This window comes from Spea bombifrons, chromosome 3 (genome assembly GCF_027358695.1).
Source record: "Spea bombifrons isolate aSpeBom1 chromosome 3, aSpeBom1.2.pri, whole genome shotgun sequence".
NCBI lineage: Eukaryota > Metazoa > Chordata > Amphibia > Anura > Pelobatidae > Spea > Spea bombifrons.
Genome location: NC_071089.1, coordinates 50,399,385 through 50,423,828, shown reverse-complemented (window position 1 = coordinate 50,423,828; position 24,444 = coordinate 50,399,385). Strand labels below are relative to the sequence as shown.

Sequence of the window (24,444 nt, the reverse complement as noted above, 5' to 3'; positions counted from 1 at the left end):
TTGCTCATTTGTCATTGAATATTTTGAGAGGATGCTGTGAGCAGACATTGCTAGTATTTATTTTATTGGTAAAGTACATTGGGAAATGTAGCATTGAAGAATTTTACATTTGTATTGATCCACTATGCCTTCATATTTGATTACTATGGCTCCTGCCTTGTATCAGACAGACGATAAGAAAAGATCATTTGCATAAATATGACGGTATGCTCTTCTAAACAGATTCAAAACAATTCAGTATTTCGGAGATATTCGGAATATTAGCTTTCATTCATTCTTTCATTCATTCTTAGCTTTCATTCATTTCTAATTGCCTCTTAGTAGTAATACTAGTTTTTTAAATGGATAAGATCGTAGTTATAAGACAAATGAACAAAACTGGAAAATGCACAAACGAGCAACTAAATTCGATGTCATTTTTCTATAAACAAATAAAATGAAGCACTCTCTCGGTGTCACTAAATAAAATGTGCTTTTTATTAAAGTTATTAAATTTATACTTCATTATTTCGTTCTCACGATCATAATGTTTAAACTGCACCTGAGCACACGGGCTGCTTATTCATGTGTTCATTGTAAAATCTCCTGCTTAAAAAAGAACCTTCGTATATTTTACCATAACTAAATTCGTTTATTTTTACTTACCACTCAGAGGAATCATTTTAGTGATATTTAAAACTAGAATTGAAAAAATGTCCTGTCACCCGAAGCTATAAGGACTGCAAGACTCAATCAATAATAATTAACTTTAGAAAAGAGAACAGCAAGTTAAGATAGCTGCTCCCAATGGTATACACAAATGCGGGCTTTTAACACCTATGTGTGTTGCCTTAATCTGTAAATACCATTACACAGGTGTATTTAGTGTACTTAACCCCTTAAGGACAATGGGCAGTCCCTAAACCCATTGAAAACCATGCATTTTGAGCCTGTACATGTAACGGGCTTTGTCATTAAGGGGTTAAAGGCAAACTGTAAGGTTTTAAAAAAGTAACACTTCGTTGTGTGATATCCATTATATCAGTAAAAGCTTATCAAATTGAAAATTACTTTCCTTATCAGTTATTAACTTTCAAATGTTTGCCCTCGATTCCCTTTTGACAATCACCCGGGATGGAAGTTCTCATTTATTTATTTATTTCAGGAAAAATCGACTGCAAGAAGAAAAATAAGAATTTTTGGCAAAATTTCCGCAAGAGTCAGAAGGGGATTATGAGGCAGATTTCAACAAAAGGTAAGTGTCAGAAGTGCTTTTATTTTTTTGCACTTCATCCTTCCAAAGACAAGATTTGAATACACAGCAAGGGTGCATTGGAAACATTATTGGAAGTCATTCAAATTGTACATATCACATCCCTTTTTGGTTTGAGTTAGTTTGCAGCACTTTAATACATATGATAGCTCAATCCACTTGATTGCACTCTTTCTCGGACCCTCAGCCCATGTTCCAGGGGATCTAATGAGAACCCCCGTGCTCATACACAAAAAGCACTCCAAATGATGCTTCAATAACGAAAACTGGTACAAAACTGAGACAGTGGAGGGTGCAGTGTGCTGCAGCACTGGAGCTACAGTATTCTGTAGATAATTCTGTAAATTAAGGCATTTTACAATATGTAAGGCCCACACTAGTAAGCTTCTTCTGGAAGGGATACGTTGGACTTGTATGTTCATGCGGTGAAATGACTTCTGGCTTCAGTGATTGTAGTGATTGATTTTATCCAATTGTATTACCATATACGAAATGAGCTCACCTACATTTTGCTTTAAATTTTACAGCATATTTATGACTTTCTGATACAGCCTCTTAAAAAATAAATGAAAAATGGTGGGAAGATAGTACAGACACAGAAACGATCAGTCATATTACTTTATAATGATCAATATTTTAGATAAAAAATATACCATATCTCCTAAGTGTTCCTCCGTAGGAGTGACTGAAATCCCAATGTCCCTCTTTCATCCTCAAGGTCCCTCTTTCCTCCTCAAGGTCCCTCTTTTCTCTGAATTCATAATGTGGGTTTATATCTATAATCCTATAACTAAATACATTAGTTGTGTTTTAAAACCCCTGTTTAGTTATATGAACGGTTCTTTCTGTGTCACATTTAGATATATCCATGCAAGTATCTATAAATCCCTGTCCTCCAACAGCACTCCTAAAACAAAAGCTTCCCACTTTAGTCTAATTAAATATTGGATGTATGATGTAATCATCATATTAAACTATTAATCACAGTTTCTGTATATTGACACTGCTCACATACATCTGCAGAAAGAATTGTACTTCAAAAGCTATTTTTAAATATGGCTCTCATTTGCCATGTCCAGGAGACTTTGCTAATAACAGACCACGCTTTATTATTTAAAAATTTACTAGCCTTCGGGGTGAAGAAAAAAGAGCATCCAAGTGTTTTTGTTTTAATGTTTGCAGGGCTTTGTTCGTGTCTGCATGTCTTTCAAAGGAAGATGCAGACTTGTCCGGTCAGAAGGCAAATATATAGGGCATTATGTGTCTACTCGAGCTAGCTGTAAGATGACAGAAGGGATCTGTTACTGACTCGTGTTCTCTTCAGTTGAACTATGGCTAGATCCATATGGGTTTGGTGATGCAATGCCGAGAGACAATACAGCTCTTTATTCTATACAGTGTCAGGCAAGGTCCTCAGCATACAGCTCTTCACATGCACACAATAAAGTGTGTGTGATATCTGGATCTACTCCTTGTTCAAAAATTACAGAAAAATATGGCTAATTTATTTCCTACTGTGTTCTATGCACTCTCTTCCAGCTCTTTTTTCTGCTTTACTACCAATATTGATATATATATATATATATATATATATATATATATAAATAAAAAAAAGTGACTTTGAATAATAATAAAGTGATGCACTTTGAATAATGGTCTTATCACCATAGCAACCCTTGGCATTTTACTGATTGGACCAATCAATTGGTTCTTATGGTGATGAAATCATTTTTACAATTTTGCACCAGAATCACTTTGTGTACACAACCCACAAATGAGTCTCCAAATGCAGATTTGTATGTTCGAATGTGCTATGGAAGAATGAATCTTCATTCATAGTAATTCTCTCTCCTCCAGCAGAGGGAAGCAGCTACTTTTCTATAGTCATTCACTAAGAACTTTTATATTTTTCTCCTGTACTCATAAAAACAAGAAATCATATAAAAAATCTGCTCATACATTAGCTTGACCCGAAAGAACCCAACCCAGATTTTATAGAAATGATCCCTAAGTGAAACGCCGAACAACAATCCAACAATGCACATAAATGCAACTGTAGCATCAATGTCAGAGCGATGGGCACAATAGTTATTCTAAATAATTTAAGTTAAAAAATAAAGTGTGATTCATATAAGTTTTATGTTTTTTTGTTTGTGAAGGGGAGGATGTCGGATATGTGGCGAGTGAGATCACCATGAGCGACGAAGAGCGGATTCAGCTTATGATGATGGTGAAGGAAAAAATGATCACTATTGAAGAAGCCCTTGCCAGGGTAATGTAACCTAATCATTTGTTAATTCACCCAAGCCTGACACAAAGCTCATTATATAAAATACCAATGTTTTGACAGGATAACCTCTCTGTAACTTATCTGCCCCAGTTTAACATGGCTGGAAGCGAAACAGTGATGGTCAGTTATGTTTTCAAAGAGGCTGTTCAGTTGATGTAGTCTTGCTATTCCAAATAATGTCACATAAGTGTCCTTCTTGTCCATGGAAGTGTCACCATATTAACTCAAATTAACCCAAATATAACTTGCTTTAGCTAAATAGTCTAATTCAGCATGATCCAGTTACAAACTGGTACTGCATCGCCCAAGGACTACTCAAATGTAAGGAAAATCCAAGAATTATCTCGCTTAAAACACTGGGCCTTGAAGCAATACTAATAAATATAATCAAATACTTGGTCGTACAATTGTTCTATTTCTCCACCTCTACATAGACTCTTGCCTGTGCTAAATTGGTTAATGCAAAGAGAGAATCTCTTTTATGCAGTTGTGGTGCTGAAATACTTGCTGTCATGACTTGCTCTATGCTTCTTAACCCTATTTAACCTTAAATCTAAGTCTGTCCTGTTGGTCTCCACTGATAATTCTGTGACGGACAAGCATAAAATTATATTTTCAGCATCCAGCTAAAGCTGTTTTTCTATTTTCTTGTTTTTTTCTTTGTTTCACTCTGTATTGTTAAGCATTATTATGTATTCTTTGTTCACTTTCAGCTGAAGGAGTATGAGTCTCAGAATAAGACACCAGGCACCCAGGACTCAGCAGAACTGGCTGATGGTTCCTATCCACCCTGTGACGGGTCTTCCAATTGCAATGTGAGTATTTTTCCTATAACTTTGATGAATATTTTACAGTTCAATGTGAACAAGATAAACAAGATAAATGATAAAGAAGAACGGAAAGTTGAAAGACAGGAACATACACATTGTATCTAGAGTATTGGTAAATGTTCACAAAAGCACATCTTTGATTATACATCATAAAGTTGTCACACAGAGGAGTTAAGTCAGGCGGTTTTGCACTAGTGTTCCTAGTGCAGACCTGGTTTGGTTTAATTCATTCAGTCTCAAAAAAATTCTGCTGTGAATGCTTTTTGGTTGTTGCAAACAGTGAATCTGCCACTTATTTATTTTTATACTGTTGTCAGGCCTTGCTTGTGAATGGGCGGGTGTATTCAGGGTGGCGATGGTCTATTTCAGTAGTGTTGCGGACCAAGATGACACCTGAAAGCCAGACTGTCCTCCTTCAATTATCATTGTATCCTCCTTTCCACACTCCCAGTTTTTTTGGCTTGGTTTTGGCTGAACATATCTCCTGCTTGTTGCTGCACATCCACTTTACTCACTACCAGTCAGCACCAGAACTGGTTTGCATGAGGTTGTAGAGGGTCTAATGAGACTCCATGCACACGAGCAAACGTTCCTATTGATTTTAATGGGAGTTCTCTCCTGCCACTATGGGCTGCTCACCATAGCCCAAAGTGGTGTGAAAACTGGACCACATAGCTTCTCCTAAAGGTAAATGTTATTTTTCCCCTAGAAAAGTACTTTAGTATGAATTCCTCATTGGCTATATGGAGCACTGGATGTCCAGTAAATCTATTCTTCCTGTGTACATTCATACATTTTATGACTGAATGACTTCACGTATTTTCATTATTTTACCTTCCTATACTGTGAGGTATAAACAGGGTATCTTTTGAGTATCATAGGCGTCCATTTGTGTCTCAGGGTAGGGAAAATCATATTCTCCCTTTCTTATACTATAAAAAGGAGTAATTGATCACTACAACAATCAGCTATTTAACAGCTGAATAATGCATGTCATAAGTGATCTCCAACTTAACATCAAATGGGGACTCAAGGCCGTAACAGTGTGATGTTGTAATTATAGTTTGTCTCTAAGCAACAAAGGTGACATTTTGTCAGGACTCCATCTGAGCAAAAGCTCATTCTTGAACCTTAGCCGAAAATTTCAGCACCAGACGGCAAAGCTCAGGAAACTAACGCTGCCAGGAAAAAATGAAGAATTGTGATGACCGCAGCATGCTGATAGCTATGTTACCTACGTGTTGCCAAGCATGGAACCAACGGTTTCAAAAGCTGAAGGGCACTTGCCAGCTCTACTTTTTTGTCCGTATGTGATGTTGTGCTTGGCATCTGGTGTAATCTTGTGCCTTAGCTGTAGTGATGTTGCAGAATTATATGCTGTACATGATCATAGAGTGTAACGAAATATACATTGAGGTCATCAAGCATCAAAAGAACATAACTCCAAACTCACCTTCTTAACCCTTCCAAATGTACCAGTGGAGGCTTCAGAAAACAGAGCACTGTGCATAACCTCACATAATATGCCTGTTGCCCAACATTTACACGCACATAGTGTTGTAGATTTCAAATGGGTCATTGTTGCAAACAGTTATCGATAGCACACACATTCCTCACATTGCTTTAGTAGCAGTATCTGCCACTTTGAACATTAACCAGATAGATCTTGCAATGATCATCGCAAACATGTTCAAAATGTGTCTTTCCAGAAGATGAAATCCACATTAGTAAAATGACAAGTCTTTCTACAAATCCATCTATGGGGATTTAAAATGTAACTTTGCAGGTCTCCACAATACAAAAAAGTGTAATCATTTGGGCTGCACAAAGTACTGTAAAGAAATGAAATGTTTTGTGGGACTTCTCTACAGTGCCTTGTAAACTCCTAGGAGGAAGTTACAGAATAGATTGAGGGTAAGCACAATAAAAGACAACAGTTTTCTGTAAACAAGTCAAAAATCAAAATCTCATCACTATTTCTCACTCATTCCTATACTCTTCTGTGAGCATCAACTGTTAGTTTTGGGGTTAGTAGGTAATTTCATATATGCATATACATTAAAATGTGGGCAAACTCTTCGGATAATTAGTGATCCAAAATATTATTTGATAGAAGTACGACAAGGTACATAAAATATTCACAGCAAAATTGTGTGCATTTCTGAATTTCTGTATAATTGCATTGATTCCATAGAATATCTGGTGTTCTGGAAAAATATGGGATGAGAACATGTTTAAGAACATATGTTTTCTGTCCCCAAGAGTGTTTTAAATGTAATCCACTTCAGCAGGAAATATTTCCACAGAAAACTTCCAGTGACATCAGAAATGCAAACTGGGGCAGTGAGAGAAACATCTGCATTTACTACAGTTTCATACATTTAATAGACTACGGGCTAGCTCGAGCTTGTGTTTTCACAATTGCCTAATGTTTTAAAGTGATAATGACAAGTTTCCAAAACTTAGATCACAAAACATGCACACGGTGACCCTCTTCCTGCTAAAGGGATGGTTAAGCATTGCAGAGCAAAGCATTGCAGAGCAATACATTGCCTACTCCGTTTGGGAATTAAAGGGTTACTCTTCTTCCTTTTTTTTCTGATCAGAAATAAGGTTGTGATTAGGTTTTGGACTTTTCCTTCAAAAGTAATTCTGTGGTAATACAGTTGAAGAACTCTTTTTCTTGTCTTGGTTATACAGTATATGTATTGTAAATTGTATGATGCAATTTTTAACACTGTCAAAGCCATGCAAACTGTTCTCTTTTTTTAAATGCAAGTGTTAATGCTTGCTGAGGACATGGTACAAGCTGAAGAGTAATGGTAACATTTCACATTTTATTTAAAAAATCATCTAATAAGAGGTTTCAAACATCAGGGCCTATTAATGGATACACAACATCACTGCCCACTCAGTATAACTGATACTGAGGAAATTAAATTGTCTATATATATATATATATATATATATATATATATATATACCGTATTTGCTATACAAATTTTATAAAATGCCCCTGATTATAAGACGACCCCCCCCCCAAAGTTTGAAAATTAATTTAGGAAAAAAAGAAAAAGCCTGAATATAAGACTACCCTATAGGAATTGTTACTAGTAAATATTAATTCACATGTCAACTATTTTTTTATATTTAATAAAAACTATGATTGGAAAAAAAATATTTTTTGTTTTTATTTTCTTTTATTTGCCACTCTGCCCCAGTTATGCACATCTGCCCCCCATATATGCCTTATACCCCCTTATATACCACTCTGCCCCCAGATATGCCTTTTAACTCCCTATTTGCCACTCCCCCCAGGTATGTCTTATATCCCCTATATGCCACTCTGCCTCCCTGATATGCTTTTTAACCCCCTATATGCCACTCTGCCTCCAGAAAACCATTGAACCCCCTATGCCACTCTTAACCCCCCATGCCACTACTTGTGACCTACTAAAAATTAGTTTTAGTACAATTTTTTTTCATAATCTTATACAGTAATATAAACCATCATTATGTCTTTTGCATTTTCTTCCATAAACAAAATAAATGGCAACCAGAGAAGCCAGTGGTCTTTGTGGGCAGCATTATGACAAGGCTCATTAGAATGACTCATAACAAAATATCTGTAGCTGGTTCAGTAGGTGTGAAAGTAGGGAATTTTTTTGTAATTTCCAATTTGTGTACAAATTGGTTCTCCAACTTGTTAACTCTTCCTGATATTTCCCAGGCCCCAGAATTGGTGTTCTGATTTTAGTTCATATATAGATATATATTGTGTGTTTCCATTGTGAATACCATAGATGTTATTTTTCAACCATATAGCCATGCCAAGGATGGACACATTCTCCTGGTGGACCACTGCTTTCTTGGGTCTCCAGGTCATCTTCCTCTTTCTTTGGGTTCAGTCCAGTTGCACTTACTGTCTGGCCATTTTTCCTCCTTCCCACTCTACTCTCCCTAATTTAAAGCTATCTGCACCTAGTTAAACCCCTCACTAATCCACTTCCCCAAAAAAGAGGAAGAGCTCTGCATGGCCTACCCTGGAAAATTCCCAGCTATGCCTATAACAAGTTTACATTATGGAAATCCAAATAATGTTTCTAAAATGAAACATATTAAACTCTTGAAGGTTCAAGTTCCGCTATTAACTGGGGCACATGCGTGTACTACTAACTTGTTGTCCTCTCTCAAGGTTTTTTTTTTAACAATGATGTTTCTTGATCATTGCACTTTGTGGATGTTTTATGACACTATTCTAGAAACAGTTACGAACTGATTTTTATTGCATCCTCAAAGAGACAGAGATGATTAGTTGAAACAACCTCTAAGAAGCTTCCAGATTTTGGCGATAATTGTGGAGGCAAAAGTGTTATTGCCAAGAATGGTACTTTAAGAAAACTACTACTACAGACAATTTTTGAATAATTAGATTGCTTTCACCACTCCCCTCCCCCCATTGCTCAGTTGTCACAGGAGAACTTTGTCCCAGTTATACTACTTTTGTTACAAGGAAACATATGCTTGCACTCCATCTCTCATGTCCAATTCTAAAAGGTCTCTAGAACCACAGTAAGTGATAGACAATTCAGAACAATTCAAAACAAGGTTTTTGCTGGAAGCCCTCAGTATGCTTGAAAGAAGGGATAGAGATGAAACCATATAGATATCTGGGACATCCCACTTTATCAATACATATAATCCACAATTTTATAGAAATAGTTTATGGGCACACTGAATAACCTTCTAGCAGAGATGATATCTAACACCAATACTAGTATGCTTTGAATCCAAATATGATTCATTCCATGACCCTATTAATTATACTCAAGATAACTAATCAAAATGACCCCCCCCACAAAGATTATTATGACAGTAACATCAGTAGCGTACCTAGCGGGGGGCGGGGGGGGCGGTCCGCACCGGGTGCCGCTCATCAGGGGGGTGCCAACTTGCCGGCACCCCTCCAGAGACGGACAGTAATGTCCGCCGCTGGAGGAGCAGGCTCGCAAGAGAGCGGTATCGGAGGTCTTTAACAGACCTCCGGCTCCCTTGAGTGATTTTAAGCCGGTTCCCTTGAACCGGCTTAAAATCACTCAAGGGAGCCGGAGGTCTGTTAAAGACCTCCGATACTGCTCCCTTGCGATCCGCGCGGCAACTGCTGCTGTGCAGAGGGCACTGTGGGCGCGGCTTCAGTGCCGCCGGGATCTGACAACAAACCCCGGCGGCACTGAAGCCGCGCCCACAGTGCCCTCTGACCCGGAAGAAGACAGAAGAAGAGGAGCGAAGAGCAAGACTGCTGTAAAAAGAAAAGACTGCTGTAAGAAGAAAAAGAGGTAGAAAAGAAGGTAGGAAATCATTCATTGAGACTGAGTGACAGTGAGAGTGGATTGGTATGTGTGGAATCTGTGGAATCTGTGGATTGGTATGTGTGGTATGTGTGGATTAGTATGTGTGGTATGTGTGGATTAGTATGTGTGGAATGTGTGGATTAGTATGTGTGGAATGTGTGGATTGGTATATGTGTGGATTGGTATGTGTGGAATGGTATGTGTGGAATGTGTGGATTGGTATGTGTGGAATCTGTGGATTGGTATGTGTGGAATCTGTGGATTGGTATGTGTGGATTGGTATGTGTGGAATCTGTGGATTGGTATGTGTGGTATGTGTGGAATCTGTGGATTGGAATGTGTGGTATGTGTGGAATCTGTGGATTGGTATGTGTGGAATCTGTGGATTGGTAAGTGTTGATTGGTAAATGTGTGAGAGTGATGGGTGTTATGCTGTACCATTTCCAATGTCTTTTTCATTATAATTATGCTCTAAAGTACATCATAACTCCCATCACTCTATACTGTTCCGTACAGTGGCAGAGCTGGGAGACAGAGGCCTTGCACCCCCACCGCAGGGTGCTGGTCAGGTTCTATGTGGGCAATGTGGACGCTGGCTTTGGGGTGTGCAATCTGTGATCTATGCCTGTAATTTAGGGTGTTTTATCTATAACTTTAATGCTGAGTTTTTATGTGAATTCCAATTGATCAATACCTGCAAAGCTGGGTTTGTGTGTTAATGTGTTGGTCTATATCTGCTATGCTATGTTTCTATACATTATTTATGTTTACCAGCAAATACAGGATTTGTATGTCTTATTCAGTTGATCAATACCTGGGGTGCTGTTTCCATGTGTTGTTTATTTGATCTATACTTTCAGTGCTGAGTGATTTCCAGTTGATCTATACCTGCAATGCTGGGTTTGTGTGTTCTGTTGATTTATACCTGCAATGCTATGTTTCCATACATTATTTATGTATACCTGTAAATACAGGATATTTATGTCTTATTCAGTTGCACGTGCTGTTTCCATGTGTTGTTTATTTGATCTATACCTGAACTACAGGGAGTAATTAAAAGAGAGTTGTGGTTTAGTGACGTAGGGGACAAATGGACTTTGGGGATGATTACGGGGAGAGGACCTCCCAATGTCACGGTGCAGTCAGAAGAAGGGAAGGCTGTACTGACTCTCACAGTCTTCCCCTGATCTGCAGTTGAGGGCAGTACAGCATAATCCCTATCACTATACATCGATCTAGACATTTACAATAATGCAGCATAACCCCTACCACTATATACTAAGCCAGACACTGAAGTGGTAGGCCTACACCACATCAATGGCTTTGTATATAGTGATATGGGTTATGCTGCATTATTGTAAATGTCAGGCTCAATGTATAGTGATATGGATTACGCTGCCCCACCGTCAATGTGTGCTCAGTATAAAGTGATAGTTGTTATCCTGTATCACCGGCAATGTGGGCCTCAGTATATAATAACAGTTATGTTGTACCACCGTCAGCGCGTGCCTCAGTATATAATGGAAACAGTTATGTAATATAATGATAGCAGTTGTGCTGCACAACTGTCAATGTCTGCCTCAGTGTATAATGATAGTTATGTTGTACTACTATAAGTGTCTAGCTCAGTATATAAAGATAGCGGCTATGCTGTACCACCATCAATATCTGGCTCAGTTATAGTGATAGGTGTTATGCTGTTCCACTGTAGTATCTGGCTCAGTGTATAGTGATAGGAGTTATGCTGTTTCACTGTAATGTTTGCCTCAATATATAATGAAATTACTTAAGCTGCACCACCGTCAATGTCTGTCTCAGTATAGAGTGATAGGCATTATGCTGTACCACCGTCACTGCCTGGCTCAGTATATAGTGATAGGTGTCATGCTATACCAGAGTCAGTGTCTGGTTCATATGGTATATATAATCATGAGTCGACATGGCAACACCACTATATATGCAAATGCTCAAATGAGCTGCTTAGCCAGTACTTAATTTGTAATGTTTGTCACTCATTTGTTAGGTCTTCTTAGAAACTTGTTGTGTTTGTTGTTTTTTTTGGGGGGTTATTAAAGAAAGCACTATTATATGTTCAGTAAATGTTATTTAAACATATTTATTTTACTTATAAGTTATTAATTTATTTTTTCAGATTTCTTGTTGTTTACAGTTGACATACAGTTTACAAATTGGTGCAATAAATATTCTTGCCAACATAATTTTGTAGATGTCTTTACATTTGGGGGGGGGGGTGCCACTTACAGGATCCGCCCCGGGTGCCAAATACTCTAGGTACGCCCCTGAGTAACATCAATTCTATCGTACACTATATGAAGGGGGGAATATATAATATAGAATCTAAGCCCTCAAAAGCAACATGAAACTGGATGCAGTTTAGAAATCTAACATCAAGAACACAACGCAAATCATTTTGCTCTAGGGCATTACTTTTCAGTTGCAGGATGTTTAAAGGGTCAGGGTCCCATTTTACAAATTATATATTTGATAATGCCCGCAGAACCTTTATTCCCCCTCTTTTCATTTGCTCAAAATTCCATAGACAGCAATTAAGGCTTTTGAGGCCAGCAAGAGGTTAGCTAGCCTTCGTCAGTGAAAACGGGGATTGTTTGCTACATACAACACTCCCTTTTTTTCTTGTGGTGAATAGAAGATTTGCTTAAAGCTGATGACTTATGCCTTTTTTTTTTTCAATATGCTCTGCTGCTCAGTGAGGATGTGGGGAATCAGTCAGAGAGCAGAAGGCGGCTAATTAAGTCCAGCATCCTCTTTCTTCTGCTTTTCCTATCTCCCCTCCTCTTTTTTTTTTTTTTTTTTTGTAATAGCTGGGGATCTGGAGCCTTTTATGTTCCTGATAGTGTAACTTGGAAAAAGGTCGCGTGCACACAATCGCAATCACATGTGGCTTTTAAGAAGTGCATTATCACAGTTTTGAGGACTACAAGTCTGAAACAAAGCAACAGTTAAGTGGTCAGGGAATCCAGTAAGAACTGGGTTAGACTTCCTAAATGCCGAAGCTGGTAAGTCAAAAAACCCATTACTCAGAAATTCCTGTTTCAACAAAATTGGACTTTAGTACTTCACTTTTCTCTTCTTATTGTCTTGCAGAAACCTCTCATTTGGTATCTTTTTATATGATTGTGTTTGCGTTTCTGCCTTATTTGCTGTCTTTTTTATATTATTCCATTTGCAAAAAGGGTTTCCTTTCACCTCTATTCTAGTTAATTGGGTTATCTGAAAAATGATAAATAACTGCCCATTTTCAAGTAGCATTTTAGGTTTTTTGATTAATAACAGTTATTAAAAACATATTTAAATAGTTGAGGATTTTTTGTACTGTTTTTCATTGTACAAGGACTTTATAGTTCACTTTAATGGGATAGAAACTTACAGATAGATAGAGGCTTATCCAGAGCTGTATGTTTACTTAGCTTTCCTATAAATATATTAAATATAATGGTGTATGTTTTATAGCTATATTCTAGTTTTTATATGCATCATCTTTATTTTAAAATCAACACATTGTTTGCATCCACTGTGTGTATTGATAATGTTAAACAAATAGTTTATTTCAACACAAATGTCTAATTCAAAGAGTTTCCATAAGGGGCTTCATGTATATATGTTTCTTTAGTAGTACATATGCATTGCTTGCATTTTGTTTTAATTAACTGGCGTTATGTATGAAGACTGTATTTATCTTATTTTGTTGGCTTTTAGCTGTACCTTATCTTGGAACAGAAGATCCTTTATATTCTTATACGATTACAGTTGTTTACATTCATGGCTACTGGGATAGAGAAGCTTGCTTGTGACCTGAAAATGGACAGCAATATTGATAAGATAACTCATGTGGATAAGGTTACACATACAACAGTTTGATGTTATTGCAGAATATTTAGAAGGTTGTTCTTAGCTGCAATTGTATTTGTAATGATGATACAACAATTGATACACAGGGTATTTGATTCAATTACATTCATATTAATTGTATTTGGAAGAACTAATCAGAAATTTTCTTGGGCTTGTCATGTCGCCTTGCTTGTTCTTAACTTCTTTGCTTTGCTCCTATGACTGAAAGCCTAAACGGTAATGAATTGTTTTGTAAGGGGGACATATCTTATGAGATGTAATTATTTCATTATCAGGCTATTTACAGGCGGACTACATTTTGTTCCATCACTGTTGCATTATGACAAAGGACGTTTGCTAAAGTGTGTATACAAGCAAGAAGTTTTAAATATTTGCAAACTTGTATTACTTTTGGTATTTACAGTGCTGTTGATATGAATACATTGTTGAGAAGTGGCATAGTCAATAGAACATAGTGCCCTAGGGTCTTTGGAACAATGTTCTGTCATTCTAGAACAAAGAGGGGACTGTTGGGAGCCTCTTCATAGTCTGTTTTAATGTCACAAGATTTGAAAAAAAAAAAATCAGTCCTTATTTTTTCCCTAAATATATTCATTCTCAGACCTATATTTTATTTCAGATATTTCTTTACTTTTGTATGGTTTAACCATGACATTGTTACTAACAGACGTTTCTATTTGTAATTGCATTTGTATGGTCTAAATTGCTTTAAACAGATTCTTGGTTGTGAGAGTGCAAACCAAAGGAAAAGTACTTTTACAATAAACAGTACTGTGCAATGGTACTGTGTCAAAAACTTCAAAACAGCATCGGTTCTTCCAGGTACACTTGCATAGTCAGGGATGGATTTTGTAGGCATATCATGTATATGATTAAATAGTTAAACCAAATAGGTGCTAATGATCATTTTAATATCTAGGTTGAAATGCAATTATTAACTGAAACAGAAACAGCTGTGTAGGATGAATAAAACTGGGCGAGGAACCACCAAACTCACTAACAAGGTGAGGCTACTGAAGACAGTTTAATGTAATAAAAACTACAGACACAAGGTAACTACTATACTACATAAGCAAGGTCTCTCACAGGCAAAAAAGTCAAGGCAAACGGGGTGTCCAAGCTGTTTTGAAGAAGCACAAACAAGCTGGCATTGTTTAGGACCATAGATGCAGTGGACGACCAAGGAAACTTGGCACACATCATGGTTACTTCCTTTCACAATTGGAAGATGTCCAGCAGTGCCATCAGCTCAGCATTGCTAGAGAACAGTGGGACACTGGTACACCCATCTACTGTCTGGGAAAATCTGGAAGACTTAATGGAAGACTAGTGGCCAAAAAGCCATACCTCCGACATGGAAACAAGGCCAAGCGGCAAGAGTCAAAATGTGAAATATTTGGCTGTAGCAGAAGGCAGTTGGATCGCCGAAGGGCACTACAAGAGTGAGTGCTTACAGGCAACAGCAAAGAATGATGGAGGTTCAAGTGCTGCATTTCTGTATATGGAGTTTCTTGGTCCTCAATGCTGAGAAGTACAGGCAGATACTTATCTTTTATACAATACCATCAGGGAGGCACTTGATAGACCCCACATTTATTCTGCAGAATGACAGCATCCCAAACATACAACCAAGGCCATAAAGAACTATTGCATAGGATTACATAGAGAGAGAGAGAGAGAAGCAAATGAGGCACCCTACATCCACAGAAGAACTATGGTTAGTTCTCCAAGATGTTTTGAAAAACCTATCTGCCGAGTTCCTTTAAAAACTGTGTGCAAGAATATCTAGAAAAATGTATGCTGTTTTGATGGCAAAGGGTGGTCACACCAAATATTGATTTGATTCAGATCTGTTAACGTCTATTTTTGAAAGCCTGCCGAAAGCTTGCGCACAGTACAGTATTAATGTATGTTTTAATGGTAAACAATACTAAAACTGACATTTGCTGAAAATAATAGGACTTATCAGCGCTCTTCATTAATGCTTTAGAAAGTCTGCCATTATTTTTTTTGGATGAATCAGCTTCTCACGGACATTTTACATATTACTTGGGAACAACAGCTTGCCAAAAATGCTGGGGTTGTATGGGACTGACTACAGCTACAGGGAGAATAATTCCCAAAGTATTCTTGATAAAAGCCAGCAGGAGATGATTCTGTACTGTTCTCAGATCATTGGTAACATTCCAGTTCTTAAAGAAATACATATACACAGAACAATTTCAAGATAATTTATACATCTTTAACTTATGTATGTGTACTACATTAATTTATGTATATATCCACACACACACATACATATACATACATACACACATACATATACATACATACAATATGTATGTGTTTTAGTTTTGTATTTGTTAAATCAATGTAGTTTCTTCATCTTTTTCTTGCTAGTTTAGTTTTTAGCACATAAAACCCGTCTATTTTCTGCATAAAAGAAATTCCCCATAAGCCCAAAAAAAAAAAATAAGGAAGTAGCTCTACTCACAAAGAACAGCACAACCATTAGTTCTCCCTAAGACAGGAAGCGGAACCAACTGTATAACTATTGAGGTCATAGGGGCCAAACTAAGAACCAACTGTCCCCTGTGATTTCTAACCCGGATGATCCCTGTATGCCATGGCCCCAGTGAGCATTGCCCATGTGTGCTACTTTATATCCTAGATAGGAACTTTAAATAACTCAAGCCTGATTGCTAATCGTGAAATAGACAAATAATGCTGACTTTAATATAAAATATCCAGTTACCCGTAGTGTAAACAGCTTATGTCCTTTCAGCATGCACATGCATACAACTTATTTAATAGTCATTTACATACGTATAACACACTCAAAGACAAAAAGGCCAGTAGAATCCTATTGCATGTTCATCTGCCTTATATTGTGACCTAAATGCAAGATCTTCATGCCACCGCAGATGGGTAATGTAACAAATGACACCTACTTACTGAACAAAAATATTCTGTTTATGGTCTTGTTCATGGATGCTTCTTTTCATTCTCCATTATGCCCCTACAAAGGGGACATCAAGAGTGATGTTAACAGGGATGCACATGGTGTGTGTATGCAACATAAGAGGAGTACATTTGATTCCACAACATGGACATCTTGCCACCTAATCCATCGTCATATTTTATTGTGAATAATCATTCGAAAATATAAGTGTTATGAAAAAATGATTGAGGGACGCACAGTTTACTGGCTTACTTTTTTTCTTTTTACCTCTGAATTCTGTTTTGGCTGAAACGTTGCTGGTAAAGTGCTTTTCCAGAAAGATGCGTATCATGTAGATGTATGTTTATCAGCCCGCAGTGGATGGGTCGATTAACACAGTGCCCGTAGAGTTTCAGTCCATCGTTGGAAGTAGCTGCTTTCTCCATGTTTACTGTACAACTGCTGTTCAAGTTTCTCCTTTTTTTCCTGTTCTCCTTCGTGTAAATATAATAAAGACTTCTCTCTTTAAAGAGAGAGAGGAAAAAAATCTGGCTGCTCTCTATGGATGAGAACATTGCAGCTGTACGAAGGATACACTTGTTCCAAGTAAAGCTGAGAAGTTCCACCCTAGGAAGCATGCCAACCTTCCCGTAGGTTTCAGTCTAGTCTATTGGCAGCCTACGTCCTCCTCTCCCTTTAAATGTGTAATTTTGTGTATTGGATTGGTTGCTTTGTTTTGGTTTAAAACCATACAAGCAGCTGTCTACAATCTGATGCAATGTTTCCTTAGAAACCTAAATAAAACACTTGGGCACCAAACGCAGAGATGTACCTCGCACCTCAGCCAACATCATTTTTTTTTGCCACATGCACAGTGCAGTGGAAATATTTGCTGTCATTTCCTGCATTTGCCAGAAATATAGAAGACATTTCTGTGTTTTTTGCATGGTATATCAAAATCATCAAACAAATAGTACTTTTTCGGAACTAGTAAATTTAAGTAGTAGACTTATCATGAACATGTTTTAGGAATAATATGCTAAATGTTGGATGTCTCACTTTCACATTTTGAGTTACCTTTATCACCAAATAAATTCAACAAGCTGAATGGTAGATAAAATTTTAAATAACCATGTTTTAACCCCTTAAGGACAATGGGCGGTCCCTAAACCCATTGAAAACAATGCATTTTGAGCCCGTACATGTACGGGCTTTGTCATTAAGGGGTTAAGTAACGTTATTTATAATTATCCCTCTGGATAAACTTTTTTTGACGGAATATATACAATTTTGGCATACATACTAACAAATTGTAGATCTTGTCTGTTGGCCTGTTGTCATTCTTTCTCTACCACCACTTGCTTGCAGACCAACAATGGATCAGTATGATACGGGTCAAAGTCAACAATTATTATGCATTATAATTTAAAGCTAAAATGAATTATACATTAATTGTATAATTTGTTACAAACTTTGACCCAGCTTTCCATATCAATCTGTGGTATTTTCGTTTATCAAATATATCATTGAGTAGCTTCTTCTGGGGCCAGTTTTCAGAATTGTTACTGTGCATGCATTATAAGCTTACGTTGCTAATCAGTTTTGTAAATTTCTTGAAAAAGTTTGAGCTGCAAATTTATTGTGTCAATAGATGATGACCCAAGATTGTCATGCTAAACAAGATTGAATTTTAAAAATATTCTCAGTTGCATACTCACTCACTTGTAACATGTTTTATGAATCTAAGATTTGTAGTCAATCTACTGTAACAATTCTTCATGTTTATGAGAAGCCTTGGCCTTAAATAGCTACTTTATTATATTTAATTGTGCATTTATGGTCAGGCACCACAATGATACCATTGATCGTGCCACAAAAAGGACTCAGAATTCTGAAGCTCGGCTCCCTTATACAGTGCAAGACCATCATTCATATCCAGTTTTTCAGACATTTTGCATTGATGTATGATAATTTGCTTTGGATGGCCAAAACAATTTCTAATCTCCAGCTCCTTGAACAATTTTGCCACTAGCTTCCTCCCGTATATACAGTTAAAACGGTTGCCCAACTGTAGATAAAAGGTCAGATTCTGTTTTGATGTTTGTTTCTCGTGTTGGACACAAATAGGTGTGCATACATGACTACCTGGTTTAAAGATGATTAAGACATCCTTCCTAGGAATATTTTAATTGGATATGGTCTCTAAAAAATTTATTTCAAAATCTCGACGGCCTGTGCTAATATTATCTAATTATTAACTTGTGCGAGGTACACAATATATACACCTTCTATTACACGGAATGACTGATACTTTGGAGTTGAATCGTGAACACGGCTGCTTTCCAAAATCTTGTCGCTTTGAACTAACCAGAGATGTCACATCTTACTCCTGCGTATGTTACTTGGCCGCATTTTACTTTCTATATAGTATAGACGCAATTTGCTCAGGGAGCTTTCAGATGCTTTTATTCTAATCACTTGTGGTTCTTTTGCAGAATCCCTTTCAACATTTTTTTTCTGCCATCTTTTGCCAAATGAAACAATAATTGAAAAATGATATTGCAGAGATGAAAGCACTAGTTCCTCCCCGTCAGCCATGATTGGTATTTTTGATATTAGATTTAAACAAGCCTTTTTTTATGAATTAATGGGGTTTATTTAACCCATAATGAAGTTCTACTGTGCTCTATTAGGAAAACATGTGTTTAAAAGCTTTTATGTGGAGCAATATATTGGTAATAATTGCTGTTGAAATAGGATAATAGAAGACTACAGTGGAGGAAAATATCAAATCCATGTTGATAAAGGGAACCCTACTGCTGTTATAATTAAGCAAATCCTTTTCAGCTATGAAGTTTAAATGCTGTAACAATATAATATTATAGGTGACAGTATATTAAAGTTGTCTCGTTAATAATAACTATAGTATATAGAGCAATAACTAATTAAAAGCTCCACTATGTTTCACAAAATGTTCACAGGAAGTATATTGTATATAAATTGGCTCCGGTACAATATCTCTGTTCCATCTGCTGTCTATGCTGTTGGAGAAGAAATGCATTCTTTTGGTATTGTTTTATTATATTGTGCTCTTGAGAGGGAACAGCTGGGATGGATAGAGTATGTTTGATCAAACAAAAAAAATGAATGGAATCAATAAAAAAAACATATGACATGAGAATGGAAAAACACTGCACTATATCTATATACCTACAGGCTTAAGGAAGTGGTAATAATTTGGTGACTAAAGTAACTGTGTGGGTTCATTTGTGTTTACAAATAAGAGGTAATGTGTGGTGTTATCTGCATTGTTTATTTGAGATGTACACATTTTTGTGATATCCGTATCAGATTTTGTGGAGTCAGTGGTTCTGGATTAGCAGAATATATATATATATATATATATATATATATATATATATATATATATATATATATATAATAACCATATGCACACATTTTTATAAATTGGTGCTGCGGTAACTGTCAAGGGAAAAGAGTAGGTAGAAATCCGAAAAGAATCAAGGAATAAAATGTATGTATATTGTATACCATGCTGATACATTTAAAACTGTTAAAACTCTGTCACTTTGCTCCAAATTCCTGTGGGAAATTAGTATTATTTCCTATTTCCAGTATTATGTACTATGCATTTTCTATTTTACTTTACCTATGGGAATGTTTTTTTTTCCTTTTTTAACAGTCGAGAGAACAATCAGAAGATGAGTCTGAGGAGTCTGTGAAGTTTAAGAGATTGCACAAGTTGGTGAATTCCACACGTCGTGTTAAAAAGAAACTTATTAGGGCAGAAGAAATGAAGAAGCCCAATTCTGAAAGTATGTACGACCAAAACATCGCATTTCAATACAGTAATATCTGTTTTCTTATTTTTTAAATAAATGGCTATGTTTTGTTTATCTACAGTAAGTTTGTAATTTCATAGCTTTGAGTCCTTAACCCCTTCAGTCCCAGGGGTTTTTGATACCTCAAGTCCCGGAGCAATTTTGCCATTTTTGCGCTATGTCGGTTCAACGATTATTCTCCTTTCCTGTGAATAGTGTACCCATGTAAACTATATATTGTTTTTTTCAAGGAGAGACAGCGCTTTCTTTTGAGACCATAGTTAGATAATAAGCTGAAAATTCAGGATGAGAAATTTAACTAGCAAAAATTAGAAAAAAGCTAAATTTTTTATATATTTTCACACGAACCAAATGTGGCCTTCTAGCCCCAAACAGCCCAACAAACCCACGCATGAGGGTATCACTGTACTCAGGAGTTGTGCTAAACACATATTAGGGCGTTGTTTGACAGTGACATATACCAGGAGCTGTAAATTAATACCTAAAGTACAATGTGTATTGGGGAAAATACACACACAAAAATACTACTGCAAATACTGTTGACAAAGGCTGGTGGTAAAATATGTCCATGGAAAGAATATATATGGTTAAAATATATGGTTTTATTGGGTACATTGAATTAGCCAGGTTCAAAGATGTCACAAATAGGGCATGGGCACAGGATCACCAAATGTCATCAACACTGAAAAATGTGCATGCCCCAAATGTGGCCCTTTTGCCCCCATACTTGGGGGTTGCTGAACAAATATTGGTATTTATTAAGACACAATAGTGGGTTATGCATTGTCTTAAGAAGCCATTGAGATAATTAGGCCGAAAAAAAATGTACAAAAATGTATTTTTCTTTCATTTGCAGGTATTGAAGACAATACAATTCCTCCCATAGTGGATGATAAATCTGCACTTTATTCCGGGGTAAATAAGAAGCCATTATGTAGAGAAAATTCACTAGAGAAAAAACATGATGATTGTTCATTTACTGTGTCTCCTTCCTCTGGAAACTTTGACACATTAAGTATAAACAGAAAACTAGTAAAGACATTGAGTAAATCTGATGGACGTGGCCTAATTAAACCTCCTAAGAAGATTGGTACATTTTTTTCCTATCCTGAAGAGGACAAGTCTCAGAAGGTGTCCCGTTCTATGACAGAACGAGAGATGAAGAAAAGCCTTGGCTCCTTAAGCCATGGGGTAAGTACAGAGAGTGTTTGCTTTTATGACAGAAACAGGCACAAGCATCATCTTTTAGTTTCCCTGGAAGAAGTACAAAATATCAGGAAACAGATAAGACTGAAGAAAATTGATTCTAGCTACTCCTGTGCCAGAGCTTTTCTCTGCCAGCGTCCAACCAGAAAAGGAACTTCTTCTCCAACCTGTGATCGTCAACCATTCTGTCAAAGGGTCAAAGGTGGAAGCTGTGTCTTTCCAAACAGGAGACCGCGGGGCCGCACAGTCAGTGAATTTAACATAACCTACATAGTGGAGAGGAGCTTGTACAGCCACTTGAACTTAACCCACCTTGTACGGCCTGTCTGTGACAGGACTCTTAGCAAAGCAGAAAAGAGATGCCTGCTGGAAGAAGAGGAGGAGGCTGAACGGAAGTGGGCTGCCACAATGGACCGTTGTACTAAAAGGGTTCTCTTAAGAATCCATCAAAAGTCTGTGAGTCGAAAGAGCTGGCATTATGCTTCCATTTTCCATTGAGTGGTAGTCAGTGATGTTTCTGCATAGCTCATCCTCCACATTCCGTTTACTTTAGCTATCCAGATTTTTTTCCAAACTTAAAAGATCCCAATTAATGTAATGAACCCTGGACACTTTTTACATGAATAGTGCCCCCTGCAATTTTTTATAAGGTATAAACCAGCACATACCATCAATACAGACCTAACATTCTAGTGTATTTTAAAATCTCAAAGTATAAATATTTCAATATGGTAATTTGAAGTTCCTTTAGGTTGTCAGTAACATCATATACCTTGGCTCCATTTGTATGTATTTCAAGTCTTCTCTAATACTAAAGCAGCAAACATGCAAAAATGTACATTTCTTGTTCATAGCAGTCTGTATTATTATTGAGCCAAAATGGAAAAATATCTTAGGACATCAATTGGCATTTTGTTGCACAGAAGGACAGTAACTCTTATTCATAGTGTGGTACATTGCTTAGTTAATACTTGTAATTCCATAAAATTCAGTGTTTTATATTCACCCTGCAATATACACAAGAATATGTGTCCTCAAAGGTTTTCGTTGAAAAACTCATCTCCTCTTTATTATACAACCAAGCGGTAGGATGCTATCCAGAAAACATCCATTTTTTTGGAGTGAAACATTGCTGACTCCAACCTCTGGGAATTGGCAACACTTCATGCTGTGTGGAAGTGGTCATTCTGTGTCGGAATGTTCTTTGTCCCATATTGTTTCCGAAAATTGAGCATGCAGTTATTTTATTTCTCACATCAATTGGTTTCTGAAAATGTATTTTTTGCATGACTATCGCATTGAATTGACCATTTCACCATCCGACAATACCAGCCCTAGTCAAGGATTCAAATAGCAATAAGGAAATATCTCCGACATGTTTCATCAGTAGGCTGGGAAAAAGTATTCTTGAACCACCACCCAAAATCATCCTCCAAATAAGTGGTAACTTAAGTAAATGTTAGCGTATAGAAAACAGTATTTCCTGTTAGACCTTTTTTTTTTTTTTTTTTTTTTACAGTAAATGCTCTATAAACCATATAGAAGTTTTAGCTTTAGTGAAACTACTGAACTTTTTACTGAATGAACATTTAGGCACCCCAGTAACAATATTATTACGAATAGGTTAAAAAACAGCAATAAGAAATGAGAAGGAAAAAGTAAAGTTTGTTAGGCTGGATGACTCATTACATTTTGAAAAATTATAATGGATTCAGTGATAAAATATATATGTACTCATAGTTAAAAGGATTATTTTGCTCTGTGATTTTTGAACATGTCTTATAAGGCTGTTGATTGTATAACGTTTTATTTCATATAGATTGCTATAGCTTATAGTCCTGAAACGGCCCTAGTCATCATTATACAAGGTTTATCTTCTAATGTAATAATAAGTATTTGCGTACACAAAAAACTTCAGGGATTCAACAAACAGTGAGTTTGGGACCCATAATGGATAGTAAAAAAGTTGAACTTAATATTTTCCATCTGTAGTCACCACAACGTAGTGTTTAGTGAATCAGCCACCCAGTTTACTGGAAACCATATTGTTAGTTCACATTTAAAACACTGTTAATATTTTTGGGGTATGTTTAAGCTAAAGTTTGTCTAAATTTCTCTCAGCCTTAGACAAGTTATCCATGTTTGTTGACGTTAGACCTTTAGTTTCGGCTCTCTCCATTAGCACTTTCAGCCAAGTTCCCTCGGTTTTAAGTAGCCTTACAAATCTGTTTATCTCCCCAGTGTAGTTACAGTCCTTTGTTTTTAAAACCTGGCCTTTTCCTGCTTCCTCCAGCTGCTTAGGGTTTTTTTTTTGCAGATATTTCTCGAGTGTTATAGAGTATCCTAAAATGCCTTGGATCTCCCTGGTCACTGGACAAAAGGCCAAATAAGATGTCCATTTCCTGTGCACCGAGCCGCATTAAACAATGAACACACTGAAGGAAGTTGCAGATGCCAAGAGAAAAGGATGGCAGAGGATACACTCAATGTGGCCTCTAAATCCATATACCTAAATAAATATACAAAATTAGGGCTGTATCTACATCATCGGCAGATGTTACTGGCCATTAGAGCGCAACATTGTTTTTCTAAAGCTAACATTCTTATTGAGGGTTGCCATAGAATCCACTGAACAATCCAGATTATTGAATTTTATACTAAAATCTGTTACGTTAACAGTAACGGCCCGAGGCACAGTGAACATCTGCACGTATTCCATGCAATGTCTTTAATGAGTACTTAGGTCATTAAAATCACGTTCTTATTCCTTAAAGGAGATCACACTCCAGGTTCACGTATCCCCAATACCTGTATACAAAC

General features: G+C 36.8%; 1 protein-coding gene across 6 annotated transcripts in view; it reads left to right on the top strand.

The window, feature by feature from the left end:
• The window catches only part of SASH1 (SAM and SH3 domain containing 1), a 421,695-nt gene that overhangs the window by 377,827 nt on the left and 19,424 nt on the right, over positions 1-24,444 (top strand). For 2 of the 6 annotated variants that reach the window (XM_053459412.1, XM_053459414.1), the window contains exons 6-10: positions 1,145-1,234; positions 3,412-3,524; positions 4,256-4,357; positions 20,259-20,391; positions 21,275-21,609. In XM_053459412.1, the coding sequence (XP_053315387.1) occupies positions 1,145-1,234; positions 3,412-3,524; positions 4,256-4,357; positions 20,259-20,391; positions 21,275-21,609 (773 nt within the window). Of the gene's footprint in view, positions 1-1,144; positions 1,235-3,411; positions 3,525-4,255; positions 4,358-12,453; positions 12,762-20,258; positions 20,392-21,274; positions 22,081-24,444 lie in introns of those variants that run through there. The other 4 variants (XM_053459410.1, XM_053459411.1, XM_053459413.1 and 1 more) reach the window with 3 other exon arrangements.